Genomic DNA, 14992 nt, shown 5'->3' on the forward strand with positions numbered 1-14992 from the left:
TGTCGTAGCATGGTTTACCCAAAAGCCTGATTCGTTTCTGTAGTGTGATTTTTTTATTTTTTTTTGAATCATGCTTGGGCAAGGTTCAGCGTACAGTCTTCAGGATCACTTGAAAGCAGTGGTTTGGGGTACAGTTCAATTAGACCCTGGCACAGTATGTTTAGGTGTAACTGTTAGCTATGCTTGAGCACCGAACTTTCATAGATCACTGAGCACTTACAGAGCATTGAAGCAGGGATCACTATGGTCTAGCTGGCAGAGGTGATGACGTAAGCATGCCCAGCCCAAATTGGGTGCAGACCAGTGGGGGAGTGGGACAGGGACAATCAAATTCAGGAACAGTACAAGGCAACTGTGCCTAGTGTGAATACACCCTGACAGTACTCTTGACTGGATTCACCTGAACCTAATCATTTTTAGGGAGTCTACATACTTTTTGCAATAAAGTGTAGGTGTAATGGGCAGGTGTCTATACAGTTTAGGCAATATAGGGTTTAGTAGATGAGTAATTTAGCCAGTAGTTTAATCCCCTCAATATGCATCCTAAATTTCAGTATTCATCTTGGTTAGACATGCCTTGTAAAACAAAATTTGTCAATCCAGAACCATCTCTCACTGACCCCAACTCATCTCATTTGATGTCACCAATGACACAGTTAGATAGCTGGTTCCCAACAATGATGAAGGGAAGGATCATGTAAAATGAAAATAATGAATATCTGCAGAATGTAAAGTATTTTGTTAATGGACAAGTGATATTCATACCATTTCCTTTTAAAACAGCCATTTCTTTCAGAAAACTGTGTTTTATTGTATATGTGTTTTAGCTCACTTTAAATTTCTAGAATCTAAAGCAGCTTATTTCTCAACTAGACAAGGACAAAAAGTAATATTATGTTTCCTGGTACTTGTAATTCTAGTGTGAAAAGATTTTTGGAACTTGAGTTTGGTCTGTTGGGATGACTCCAGGCCACTGGAAAACTAAAGCGTAAAGTGATAGTGAGTTTCCAGACCGAATTCCATGGTTATGGGAAAGTGCCAGGGCATCCCTATCCATGTTTGTTAAACTGAACATGAATACAAATGATCGTTACAACTGTTTGTAAATAACTGTTGCTGTATATGGTAAACATAATACAGACTTAGTTCGATACCCACCTGTAAATCGAATCTGTTTTACAGAAGTTATTTTTTTATTGACTGGATTGCAGAAACTATTGTATCATGAAGGGGGTGATTTATTATTGCTTTGGAGAGGTATTGGTTGAGAACAGTTTTTTTGCCTTCCAGACAAAAAAAAATGTTTTAAAAAAGAGACCAACTAGCTATATGTAACGCTGACTATACATAGTTAGCTTTATGGTTAGATTTTCATTCAAAGGTTCATACAAAATTCTGAAAAACTGTTCATCAGAGCATTGGATGATGGCATCATTGAGTCAACTAAGTTTAAAAAGGTTTCTAATGTATATTTATTCTGTTCTGGGAAGTGGTTGCCACCATCCCTATTTCTGTACTTGAAGTGGGTAAAATACACTCTTATGGGATTTTGAAGGCAACCAAAAAAGAAAAATGCATAACCATTTATATATAAAACCCCTTTTTATTGCAAAACTCTTTATGGGAATCCTACAAAACTCTTTATGGGAATTGTTATGATCCCTGCATGAACTCACCCCAGCTCACAAGCAAGTGAACGTTGATATTGGCAGTCATCATGACAAGTGGTAATATTTTTTTGATAAATTGAAAGGCATCTAATCATTTCTGAGGAAGAGAGTAATTTAAAAAATCTAGAAACGCGTTGGTTGCATGATGCCCAAACAAACTATCTGCTGAATATCAAACCCTCCAAAGAGATACCGTATTTATCGGCGTATAACACACACAGGTGTATAACATGCACATTCATTTTAAGAGGGAAGTTTCAGGAAAAAAATTCAATTTGAAATAAGACAGCTAAAATTAAAGTATTGGCGTATAACACGCACACGCTATTTGAACCCGATTTTCATGTTGAAAAAGTGAGTGTTATACGCCAATAAATACAGTATGTAATATTGCCAAAGTATCAACTGCATATTGATGTGTACAATGGATCTTGGCTTAAATATGGCCATGTGTGTTTTTAACAAGGCTATTTTTTTTAGAGTTTTGTAATAAAAAGTGGTTTTCAAGATAAACGGTTGTGCATTTTTTGGTTATTTTTTGGTTGCCTTCCCACAAGAGGGTCTTTTTCCCATTTCAAATTTAAAAAGGTGGTCCCCAACCACTACTTGTGAAGCAACATTTAATAAATATATACCGTATGTATAGTGCTTATTTAGAAGTATACAATATAATATATACACACACACACACACACACACAAATCTGCTTATAAATCCAATATGGCGTGTTCACAACCATGAAAAGTCCTAATTCTGGATGAAACTTTTCCTAGCACTTGCACATTATAATAAGTGGAAAAGAAAAATTTCCAACTGAGGACCACGTTAACAGTTAAAATTTCATTTATATAAGAAACTAGAAACATTTTCCAGCCCCGGCCTGGATTCTTCTCATCACTATGATCAACCATGATTGTCGATTTTGTCCCTATTAAGCATTAGAAAATCGAATAAACTATCTGAAAACAAAAACAAACAAAATACTAATTGCTTTTTAGGCAGCATCTCATCCATAGAACACTGACACTCTGCAGAAGTGCCAACAGTATTAAACAAGTGTATATTTGAGCATGAACAATTTTCAGTTTATCTTAAACAGCCCTGAGGAAGGGGAAGGCATTTCCCCCAAAACCCGTTGGCTCCACATGTTATTTGTTATTACCAATAAAGTGTCAAACAAACCATGATGAGATGATTTTTTGTTTTCAGGTGATCCTATATACTCACCCACGTGTCCACTGTTTACTCTACAAAGATATTGACTAGGACTGTTACTGATTAAAATTTTCGTGTTCGATTAATCAATTTTTTTAAATCAATTAAACAACTAATTTCGATTAATTATAACACAGATACAGATCCAACTACTTTTAGCTGATCTCCTTGCATTACAACTCTGAATTTGTCAGTGGTAAATGTAGTATACACAATATACAATCACCCGACACTAGTAAGTTTCCACAATCCATGACTTAACTTCACAGTTCACACAAATATGTTTTAAATTCAAACTGTAGCACTGACATAAGTCATTTTTTTTCCACAGTAGCGTGACAATCCCTCCACCTCCGGTCTAACTAATCACTCTTACCTTATGGCATGGACCCCTGTGCAAACAGGTGGTCATGCAAGCAGGTATCAAAAGGGTTAACACTGACCATAAACTTCTCTCACGTCTCCTTAGATCTCAGCAAGGACACCAGGTCATGGATAGAAAGAAAAGATCTAAGTGCTCACCGCTTAAGTACAAGATTTCATTTTTGTGTTCAAACGCAAACTACTCACATAAAGATGATAAAAACACAGCATGTAAAGCCGACAATCGTGTTAGTTCCGTAGGGCAGCAGCGGGTGACCTCATGTCTAACTCCTTCCCTGTACGTGGTACGTTTAATCAGAACTTCAACGTCACTGGACTCCTCCCCCTTCCCTTCGTTAGCAGACGGAGGCACTTCGGGAAGGTGGGAGGAGTCCAGTGACATTGATGTCCGTGACGTCACCGGATCTCCGACGGAACTCCCTGAAGACCCAGAAGCCGGCGGAGAGGTGAGTACCAAGCAAAAGAATTTTGGTTGATCAAAAAAATTAACGAATAATCGAGGAATTAATCTTTAGTTTCCACAGCCCTAATATTGACCGATAACCAAACTTTACGTACACCAGTCCAGCGCTGTCATCCACACACATCAGATAATTACTATTTATGTTTTTGTTTATGTGGTGAAAATAACTCCCAATTAGGCTCCATGCACACCTGATGGTGGGCGGAATCCTGGCCACGATTTTAAATCGCTGCAAAACGCAGGACGCGTTTGTGATGCCATTACTTCTTAAAGTGGTAAACCACAATTAAGCCTATATTAAGGCTTACCTGTAGGTACTTGAAATTTCTCCTAAACCTGTACGGTTTAGGAGATATTTACCATATATGACTGTGGCAACGTCATGGGCGCATGCGCACAAAAGAAAGAGCATGATTGTGCCGTTTCTCTAGGGCCCGTGCCATGACTGTCGACTGATGTCACACAACTCTGGCCAGTCATAAAGCCGGCCCCCGGAAGGAAGAGGGGTAAAGATGGACGCTTTCACACAGCGGGACATTAGTGACATCCCTGGCTTTCTTTGCAGGTAAGTGCAACAAAATGGGCTAGTATGCGATGCATACTACCCCATTATGTTTTTACTTTGCAGGGTAAAAACAGGAAGTAAAACCCATCAGGCTTTACTTCCTCTTAAATGGCACCCCAATCGCACTGTGATTTTGCCACTATTGATGGGCGGTAATTCACGCTGTAATCGCAAAACACGATTCTGTCACCCAAAAGAAGCTCATGTTCCTTTTTGAGCAGCAAGCCTTGTGCTTGAAGCATGATTTACTGTGCAACATTTGCGGCAAAATCGCAGAGCAATTGGGGTGCCGTTAAAAGTAATGGAATCGCAAATGTGTCCTGCGTTTTTCAGCGATTTAAAATAACAATTGGAATCACAGCGATTCTGTCCGGCATCAGGTGTGAATAGAGCCTTAAAGTCAGTGTTTGGCTGGCACAATCTAGGTAGCAAAGAATTGGTATGATAAAAGTAGTCATATGATATAACATATAAAGGATTCGAAATGGAGTAGTCAAGATGAAACTTTGTATGTTCTTATAATACAAAGAGTTGTTTTGTAACGTTTCTACATTTATAAAGGGGTGCATTGTGTGTCATCCTGTTTAGGTTTTGGTGTCTCTTTGGAAATGGTAGGAAAAAAAAAACCCAACTTAAAGTAGCTTTAACCCCTAAGCACTGTTATAAAGAAAATGTTTTCCTGTCTACACATACTGTCTACACATACTCACATCATTGCTCAGAACTGGTTTCATGATAGCACCATTGGTGGATGATGCCTGTGCAATGTGTGACCGCATGGCTGCTTGATGTCTCCACTAGGGGTGCTCTCCTAATTGTGAGCCAGTTGTCATCCCATAATAGCAAGTGCCTGAACAGTGATTTTTATACCAAAAATATTTGCAGAAGCTGCCTCTTGGGACCTCTAAATGAGTGTTTCAGAGGCCATAAGACACTTTGACAAAACCGTATCCAATGGTGGGTATAAAGTGTTCTGTTTTAAAAGTCCTCAGTCATAACCTACCTGGCACACAGAATGTATGGTGTACAACTGGTGCATGTTTTGCATTGTGTCTGACTACTAACTGTAGGATTGTATAATGCTTTCTTATGAGACATTCTCTTTGTACCACAATATATATAAACCAGAGTATCCTTTACTGTTCTATTGCTGCAATAAAGATAAGTATGTATTGGAATGCTTCAGGAATTGGCATAGTCCTGCCTTCTTATCACTTCTGCTCCATTGTATAGTAATCCAGGGCACTTATTAACCTCCCTGGCGGTATGATTATGTCAAATTTTTGCGTCTCGAAGCGGTACATTATTTCACATAGAAATTTGGCGTTTTATATTGTAGTCCTGTAATTTTTAAGAATAATTCACTTAAATCTGTCCAAACCAGAGTCTAGTAGACATCCCAGGTATGATAAAGTTTGAAACACAAAATCATAAATTATAATATAATAAGTAACTATAAATAATTATAACATATAATAATAATATTTATTCAATAATGTAATCAAATTAAAAACACTAAAATTTGCTCAGTTGCAGAATTGTAGCTGTTGTTACTTTCAGTGTTTGACGAATTTCCCCACAAATCACTATCGCTCATTTCTGCAAGTGTTCTATCGCTGTTTTCTAGCAGGTCTAAAACTACTTTTGACATAAAAGGACACTTTTTGGTTGCTATGGACAATCTCAAGTTTCCAGGCAGAAAGAACAGTATATATAATATAAAACTGCATGCAGGGCACCGGATAAAGCATTAGGAACAAAAGGAATGTGAAATGATTTGATACAGTAATGTAATCTGTAAGATTACAGTGAACTGTATGCGTTTTGTTTTTTTCACTGTTTGAACTTGGCACCAGGCTCCGTCCCTGTGCATCATAACGCTCGCAGGGGATGGAGCCCGGCACACAGTGAGGGACGTGGGAGGACATTGCAGGATCCTGGGGACAAGGTAAGTAAGTTTCCCAGGATACTGCGATGCAATGCTGAGTGTGGCTTGGGATTGCCGCTTTTGGTAATAAAAATTTACCCTGAGCCACGGGAAGGAGATTAACCACTTACGGACCGCCCACCGCAGTTTTACGGCGGCTGTTTGAAGAGGAATATCGTTGTTATGGCAGCAGCTAGCTGCCATAACCCCGGTATCCCCTTCTTCAGCGGGGCGGTCCACTACAAGATAAAAGTGGTCCCTGCAGCATCGCCATGATCGGTAGAGCGAGAGCAATAATTCTAGCCCTAGACCTCCTCTGTAACGCAAAACATGCAACCTGTGGAATTTTTTAAACAACGCCTATGGAGATTTTTAAGGGTAAACGTTTGTCGCCATTCCACCAGCAGGCGCAATTTTGAAGCATGACATGTTGGGTATTAATTTACTCAGCGTAACATTATCTTTCACATTATAAAAAAACTGGGCTAATTTTACTGCTGTCTTATTTTTCTCTTCAAAAAAGTGATTTTTTTCCAAAAAAAGTGCGCTTATAAGACCGCTGCGCAAATATGGTGTGAAAAAAAGTATTGCAAAGACCGAGATTTTATTCTCTAGGGTGTTAGAAAAAAAATATATAATGTTTTGGGGTTCTAAGTAATTTTCTAGCAAAAAAATGCATACCAGTATCTTTCGAGTTCAGCATTCCAATATATATTCCATATAAGTTTGTGGACTTGACCATCTATTTTTTTTCTACATAAACCTCTTTACATATAATACTTTCCATATCATGGGCTTTTTTTGATTGAGAACATCTGCCATTACTTACAGATATTCAGCATCCGCTCCTGATGAGTCGGCTTACCGACGAAACGCGCCAAGATTTTGAGGATGTATCCCCTCACATTTCCATTAACATTTTATGAATTTAATAGTATATTACTAGGTCTATTTTTATCATACTTATGAAACATGCACAATTATTCTCCCTTGTGTTGGTAATCATGTTTTACATCCTGTTTATATGTATGCTATGTACTCTCCATGATGTCTGCATATGCATTGAGTAATTATTTGTTATATACAACGTTACGCAATTTGACATTCATGTGCAATAAAAAATTCTTTACTTTTACGTTGTATTTGAGCCTGCCTCATCTAAAGTCCCATACTCTTTTATTATTTTTTGAATTTAGATTAGGGATGGAGGCGTACTACCCCCTTTCCTTGTGCGCTTCATTTAAAGTCCCAGTATACGGAGATATACATTCCCCCCCTCTGTTGTATCCTCCCTAGTCTAAAACCATTACCTCTGGCTACCAGGGTTATTCACCACCTGATGGACTAATGACTATCTAACTGACCAGTATTTTAACACATCTGTCTTTTTCTGTACTAATTGTGACGAGAGCAATCTTTAAATGAAAACACTTATGAATTGATTTTCTGAAGGCAATTAGGCTGCAAGGGAAGTTATACCTTCCGTAGAATTTTCACCAGAGCATAGTAAAAGTGGTGAAGTTTTACTTTGCAAAGAATACCCAATCACATGCAAGTAATATATATGTAAAAAAACTGAATTTTTGCTTGCACATATTTCGATAATGAAAGCCAGCAGAGCTTCACCTCATTCTCTAAGCTCTGGGGAAAATTCCCCATCAGAATTATCAGTCGCAAGTCTGTAGTAATGTGAGTGCATACAGAATAACATCCTTTGAGTTACATGTATGGGATGTGCCTCTGGTTTTCTTTAGGACATCCGTGACACTTAAAGTGTTACTAAACCTAATAATATCAAAATAGTTCATCTGTGCCCCCCCCAGTGCCTACAGCTTATAAATCTTCTTTTTACATTAAAATACTGCTACTATATACATTTTTTGGATGATCTGTATACCACGGTCAGTAATAAACTGCACAGTTTTTCCAGTGCTGAGAGTTTTCCACTACAGCCTGTATACATGCCCACATGTGTGATGTCAATATCATGTGACCTGGCTAGCTCTGAGAACAAGGAAATGTTCTCTCCAGCATAAAAGACATAACTGAGCATGTGCAGGGCGGCTACCCTGCCTGTGTTAGCTGGCCTTCCCCAGCTATACAGTGCAGGAGGGGAAGGAGATTTATGCATACAGGATAAAACTGCCTTTTTACACAATGCAGAGGATTAACCCCTTAAGTTCCACAGTGGGCATAACAAGCATGCTATGCTGCATATACAGACTGATTTTACTCTTGTGGGTTTAGCAACACTTTAATGAGTGGAGTTATACAATAGACCATTTTATATATATATAATATATTCTGAGTTTTATCAGTTTACCCAACAGATCTACATTTCTCTGAATTCCTTTATAGTGAATTATAGCAAGTGTATTTTACTAACAATTTTTTTTCTCTCTAGTTTAGAGGAGGTCCTCAGAAGTATGAAGTGACGGGGTGGCTTCAAATACAATCAGTTCGTATCACGGATGAGGGAACATACCGTTGCTTCGCCAAAAACAAAGTTGGAGACGTTATGGCAGAAGCAACACTCACTGTGCTAACACCAGGTAAAACTCATATTTTCTTAAGACCAACAAATATGCATAGAGCACATTTAAAGTAGAGCTATAGCCGCCCATTAAAATAAACTATAAGCTGCAGCATTTTGTTAATGCATCAGCACTTAGGCCGCGTACACACGCGGGGACTGTTCGCCCAACTTTGTCCGCCAAACAGTTTCAGCGGACAGTCCGCTCAAAATTAGCATGGACGGACTTGCCCACACACGACGAACGAACAGTCCGCTGAAACCGTGCGCGATGACGTGAACGGCACGTACGACGGGACGAAAAATACGACGTCCTATACACTGCAATGCAAACTTCGGCGTGTAAATCCTTTCTGAGCATGCGCGGAACTTAGTTTGACGAACAAGCCTACACACGAGGGGACTGTTCGCTGAAACAGAGTTTCAGCGGACAGTTTTTCGGAATTTCCGAAAAACTTTGTTCAGCAGACTGTCCGCTGAAACTGTCCGCTGAAAGCCCACACACGAGCGGACTGTCCGCCGAAACACTGTTCAGCGGACAAAGTTGAGCGAACAGTCCCCGCGTGTGTACGCGGCCTTACAGTTTTCTCTTAGTCCCTCTGCAAGTCCTACAAATACATCTTGATCTTGGCACTGATGGTCACCTAATGCATCCTCCTGTGATGGGATGGCAACGATGCTGCACTGCTCCTGAATTCAGAGCAGAGTTGCCCCTCTCATGTAGGCTGTACTTGCTTTCACAACAGTGGGATAAAAAATGTTGGGTGTGAACAGTATATATATATTCTCCTACACTCATACCGGCGAAGGTAGAAGGTGGTAGTATTTTCAGATGATATCATAAAATGTGTAAAAAGACCATGCGTGTCCCGCTGCCTAAACTGACTGGGGGAAGTCCAAATAGGCTAAGTAGGAAAGGAGGAAAAAGGCGCATGATACTAATACAGGACTCTATACAGTACAACACAGCATTTTGGCAGGAGGATTACAGGGTCAACCAACGATCAACTCGGGCACGTAACCACTGACCACAAGCTGCAACTTTCTAACCAGCCAGTGTGCAGGTCAGTAATATGGATGGCTTATTCCATCCTTACTTATGCCCACAAGCATTGTTGAGACTGCAATGTATTTGTACATCTGGCCACTATATCTGGTTCCATCCATCTATGTCACTGCTATTTCTGTAGGTCCTGATGACCAACACTAACAAGTAATGAACTATAACCTCTGTATATAACTTATGGTGCTGAAGTAGGTCACATAAAGCTTTATCTCTTCCATATTACCAATCCTTTTGATATCCTGTTCACTTGAAACTGGCACACTTTATTTAGTAAACAAATATATCCTGTCACAACCTTACATTATGGCATCAATATATCTTTTTTGCAATTGCATTTTAGTCAATTCACTCCAGTGAGGAGAGATTTTGTAGCTTCAGCCTTTCATTTTCATATTTCATGTCTGCAACAATGCATAATATCAATACTTCGATGCACGTGTTTCATCGAACCATGCAGAAGTCTACTTGTCATGCATTATTACAAATACACAGGCGAGTGTCTGTTTATATATGTTGCATTATATATAAAATATATGTTTTTATTATATACTTTTAATTTATATTTTGAATTACCTTTTATTTTGTTAATATTAACTTTTTCATATACATACTTTATACTATCATGGTTCCATCATTATGAATAGCGTCTGCAATTCTACCTATTTATATTTGGTATGTCTTATATAGAGTGCTGCAATGTGGAAAGGAGTACTACTAGAATAAAGGAGAATCTGCCTATAGAAAGATATCATCTATCATGTGATACCTCTCCCATTCATTCATTCCTCTCTAAATAAACCTACCACATTATACAGTCCAGGTTTTATCTTCCAAGGCTCTGATAAAGAGAAACCCCTTGAAACGTGTTAGCCATTTATTCAGCTTTTACCCTTGCATGGGCATCAACTTTTACTATTTTATCAAATGAGAATATTGTAACTTATTTATGAACATGTAGTATTTTCCTTGTATTTATCTATTTGTTTAGAATAAACTCTATTATCTTGATTCATGCCTTTTTTCTCCTTTCCTACTTAGAATAAAATATTTTGCAGGGGCTGTGGTTTCAGTATTATCATTACTGATTCACAAGCCTGTAGCTTGTCAGTCAACACTTGGAGGCACCCAGTTCTGCCCACTGCTTTCTGGATTGACAGTGCTGCCTGTGTCGTTGAAACCCTTCCACTGTGAGCTGCAGTGTCTGGGAGGGGGAGAGTTTGAGTCACAAATGAAGAAAGTTTTGGCTCAAATAGGAAATGTAAATGTAAACCCCCATGAGGGCTGCTTGAGAGAACTGTACCCCAATGATTGCCCTGACCTTGCAAATCCTCCATCAGCTCTGACACTCTGGGTTCCCACATATTTGTGATAACAAAAAACACTTAGAAACACACTTAGACACGTAAAGCAGTTGAATCTTATTTTACTCAAAGATTTCTTAGCAATGAAATTCAGTAATTTACAACTGACACCAGCTAAAGATTTGCTGTGACAAATAACTGTGCCAGCAGAAACAGTCAAAAGAATAATAATTGGAGAAAATGTAAAACAAGCACATATATTAAGCCAACAAACTCTGGTTTTGATTGATTGAGCTCTATGGATTCAGGCAGGAGAAAGGGAGAGGAGAGACCAGATTCATGTCAGACCACTCCCTTCTATTCCCCCAACACCACAGTCCCAATGAACCATATAACACTATATTTAGTTCAGTTCAAACAATTTAACCTTTAAGTCTTTAGACTACTCATTTAGTAATAGAGTGTTGGGTGAAAGTATGGCCCCTTATGGCACCAATGGATTCAATACCTTGTGGGGGGAAGGGGCAGCTCTTTGGTGGTGCACGTTAGGTGTTCTGACAAGCAGGGTGAAATAAAGGATGTTTAAGGTGTCCTGGCAAGCTGGGTGATGCAATGTATGCTTGTGAAGTTCTGGTAAACAGGAGGAATCCTGTCACTGCTAAGAAAAGAGTAATGCCCTGTACACACAATAGGATTTTTTTCTGAAGGATGTTGGCTGAAACTTGTCTTGTATACACACGGTCACACAAATGTTGTCAGAAATTCAGAACGTCAAGAACGCAATGACATACAACACATACGATGAGCCAAGAAAAATGAAGTTCAATAGCCAGTGCGGCTCTTCTGCTTGATTCCGAGCATGTGTGGACTTTTGTGTGTGGTACTTATGTAGACACGCTTGGAATTTCTGACAACAATTTTTGTTGTTGGAAAATTTGAGAACCTGCTCTCAAACATTTGTTGTCGGAAATTTCGACAACAAATGTTCTATGGAGCATACACATGATCAGACTTTCCAGCTCACATCCAACATTTGTTTTCGGAAAATCCTATTGTGTGTACAGGGCATAAGTGTAGCACAAGGTCCTACAGGTTTAGTCAAGGGAACAAGACAATGATGTCTGCATGCAGTGTCCCTTGTGATAGGAGGTTGGGCAAGTGCCCACACAACAATCCTTCATGAGGGTTCCACAGCAGGCCTCTGCAGAACCTAGCTCGAGGGATGGTGCTCAGCCCAGCTGGATTTTGTGTGGATGTGATGAGAGCAGCCTCCTGGCTACCATTGAATTACCACGAATGGTCGGCAGTGGATGCTCCCACACCCACTCGTGATGATTCTCCTCCCTGTAGAACAGGCCACAACTCGGCCACAGCACAGTCTAGCAACAAGTCACTGAGGATAGGATTTTGTAGTCCATAACAGTCTGAAGTATAAAACTTTGGATGTTTGGACTACAAATTCCAAGATGCTTTTCTCCATTCTTAGTTCTCATTCACCCTGACTGCAGGATGTGATGACATAAAGTCCAGGCTGGGCACTAGGAGAAAACAGCCACACTGTAGCAATACTGTAAAGTGTCGTATGAATATGCAGACAATATTAGCCAGCTCCTGGCGACATAAAGGAATGTTTTTGTTCAATTTATGGGGCTTGTGCATCACATCACTCTGATGAGCAATGACTTTCAGCCAGTAATTGCTTGTGAACTAGGTCCATAGCAGTTATGAACAGTGTGATTATCACAAATGATAATCACAAAAAAAATGTGTTTTCTTTCGGACTGGCATTCTCCCCAGATTGCCTGCCATTTTTTAAAGTTTAAATACTTTTCTCAACCAAAGTCATAAATTTGAACAAACAGGGAAAACTTTTCAACAATTTTTAAAGGCTCTTGTTGCATAAGTGGTATAAAACAGAGAAAATCAGCCCAACCATCATGAGTGATACACTGCCTGCTAAGCAAATATATTTTCCTGCTGTTTTAGCTAATATTGCTGTTTAAATGTATGGATTTATACTCAATTTATTATTATTTTTTTATATTTATTGTTTGTGTTCTTTAGATCAAGTGAACCTGCCTGGATTGTCTCTGCCAAAATTCCGCAACCCTTTACCAGAGGATGATGCTGACAATGAGGATTCCGATTATTACTGAATTTTCATAGAACGATGGATCTGGTCTGAATCATTCTCAAGAGGTTCTGTCCATACATGGCTAGGACATTCTACATACAGCAAATTCCATTTCTATGACAAGGGACAATGAGAAGCACTTTATATTTGTAAGCCTGCTTTGTAAACTTTGTAAAATATGTTTTATTGAAGGATTCTGGAAGAAGTTACATTTTGTATCAGTATTAATATGGGTATTTTTAATGAGAAGACTGGATAGACAAATACGGACACTGTATTATTGAACATTCAGTAGGTGCATTTAATTATGCAGTGTACATAAGTCATTACCTAGAACCATGTGCCCAGACCAAGCCACAGTCTTTATGCAGTTTAATCATTTTGGCAGGAGTGGAATAAATCAAACTGGTATTTAAAGTTACTGTTTATGCAATCTGTGGACTTTGGTTAACGGCATACAGAGCAAATGAAAATTCTTCTTTATATTGTATGAAAACAGTCTTCATGTAACTTTAATAAGTGTATTTAATGTTCATATATCATTGTATGATGTTTTATATAAATTATATGTTTCTCTTGTTTACTCTTTTCTTTTGCACATCGCTTTCAGGTAGTCTTGTGAGATAAAAGGGTTAGCTCACCATTTCAACAAAAAATAAAAAGATAAAGTAACTCTCAACACTCTCCATTCTCTGACGCATGTATCCTATGTTATCCCTGTCTTTCATTATCCTCTCCAGCTGGTATAATAGCCTGACCCTTTAAAACTTGACTTAATAGCATTTGAGGGTGTATAGCAGCATAGAACTCACAATGGTGAGCACTTATTGGTCAAATGATTGTGCTGACCAATGAGATTCTCTTCTTTGTTTCGAGACAACATCCTGGACAAAATGATTCTCTTTAGGTAAAGTGGTAACACCGCCATTGCTCTTGTTACCTTACCCAGGCAATGTGTAGTGATGTTTAAAATGCTGGACCATTATATGGACTTGTAGCGCACCCCCTTAAGGGCCACAGATGACTGGGATCCCCCACCCTGCACAGCCAGGCACACCCAATCTTCACAGCCACCTCAGAGTCAGAGAACAGTCTGTGAATTGTTTTTTGTATTATTGAGGGTAACAAACTTGGATGGGGATGAGGGGTATTATGGGATTCCCCCTAGACTTCAGACAAACTTCAGGGCAATTTCCCCTATACGCAGTCTATATACAACTTCAGCTTATTGCTCCAGCACACACTTGCTTGCTGAACTCCAGCTGTGTCACCTTGTTGCAATTTTATAGGTAAGGGCCATTACAGGCAGAGACTTGCAGCCCCTATACTTGAAGATAGGGTGACACAGCTTACACTTTCCCAGCACTTCCTCCTGTGGTCACTGATCCCAGCACCACCAACCCATCTGGCTGCAGCTGCTCCTTTTACTAGCCTTCTTAGCTAAAACTTCTCCACAGTCCTCCCAGACTGATCATTTACCAGCCACCCGGCTGACTTCTCAGGAGATCTTCTGGATGTGCTGACCAGCTCCTGCTGTCCTCTCACTTGCTACTGTGCCTCCAGGATAGGATTCCCCTGTGGGTTGTAGAGGGTCCCTCCAGCAACCAACCCCCAGGTCACCCCCCCCCCCCAAGACTAGGGAGAACCCTCAATGGCTACTGACAGCCTCCTCAGCACTCACTCCATCTCCCACCCAAATGCCGTGACCCATGAATGTTTATGAGGTGGCCTGCC

At 39.5% G+C, this 14992-nt stretch overlaps 1 protein-coding gene across 1 annotated transcript in view; it reads left to right on the forward strand.

Moving 5' to 3' along the window:
- The window catches only part of KAZALD1 (Kazal type serine peptidase inhibitor domain 1), an 87076-nt gene extending 73235 nt beyond the window's left edge, over positions 1–13841 (forward strand). Inside the window, exons 4-5 of the mRNA XM_077455330.1 lie at positions 8629–8776; positions 13189–13841. Coding sequence (XP_077311456.1) covers positions 8629–8776; positions 13189–13280 — 240 coding nt within the window. The 3' untranslated portion in view covers positions 13281–13841. The remainder of the gene's footprint in view (positions 1–8628; positions 8777–13188) is intronic.
- The last annotated feature ends 1151 nt before the right edge of the window (positions 13842–14992 follow it).

This window comes from Lithobates pipiens, unplaced genomic scaffold (genome assembly GCF_037356315.1).
Source record: "Lithobates pipiens isolate NorthernLeopardFrog02 unplaced genomic scaffold, aLitPip1_a1.2 Scaffold_25, whole genome shotgun sequence".
Lineage (NCBI taxonomy): Eukaryota > Metazoa > Chordata > Amphibia > Anura > Ranidae > Lithobates > Lithobates pipiens.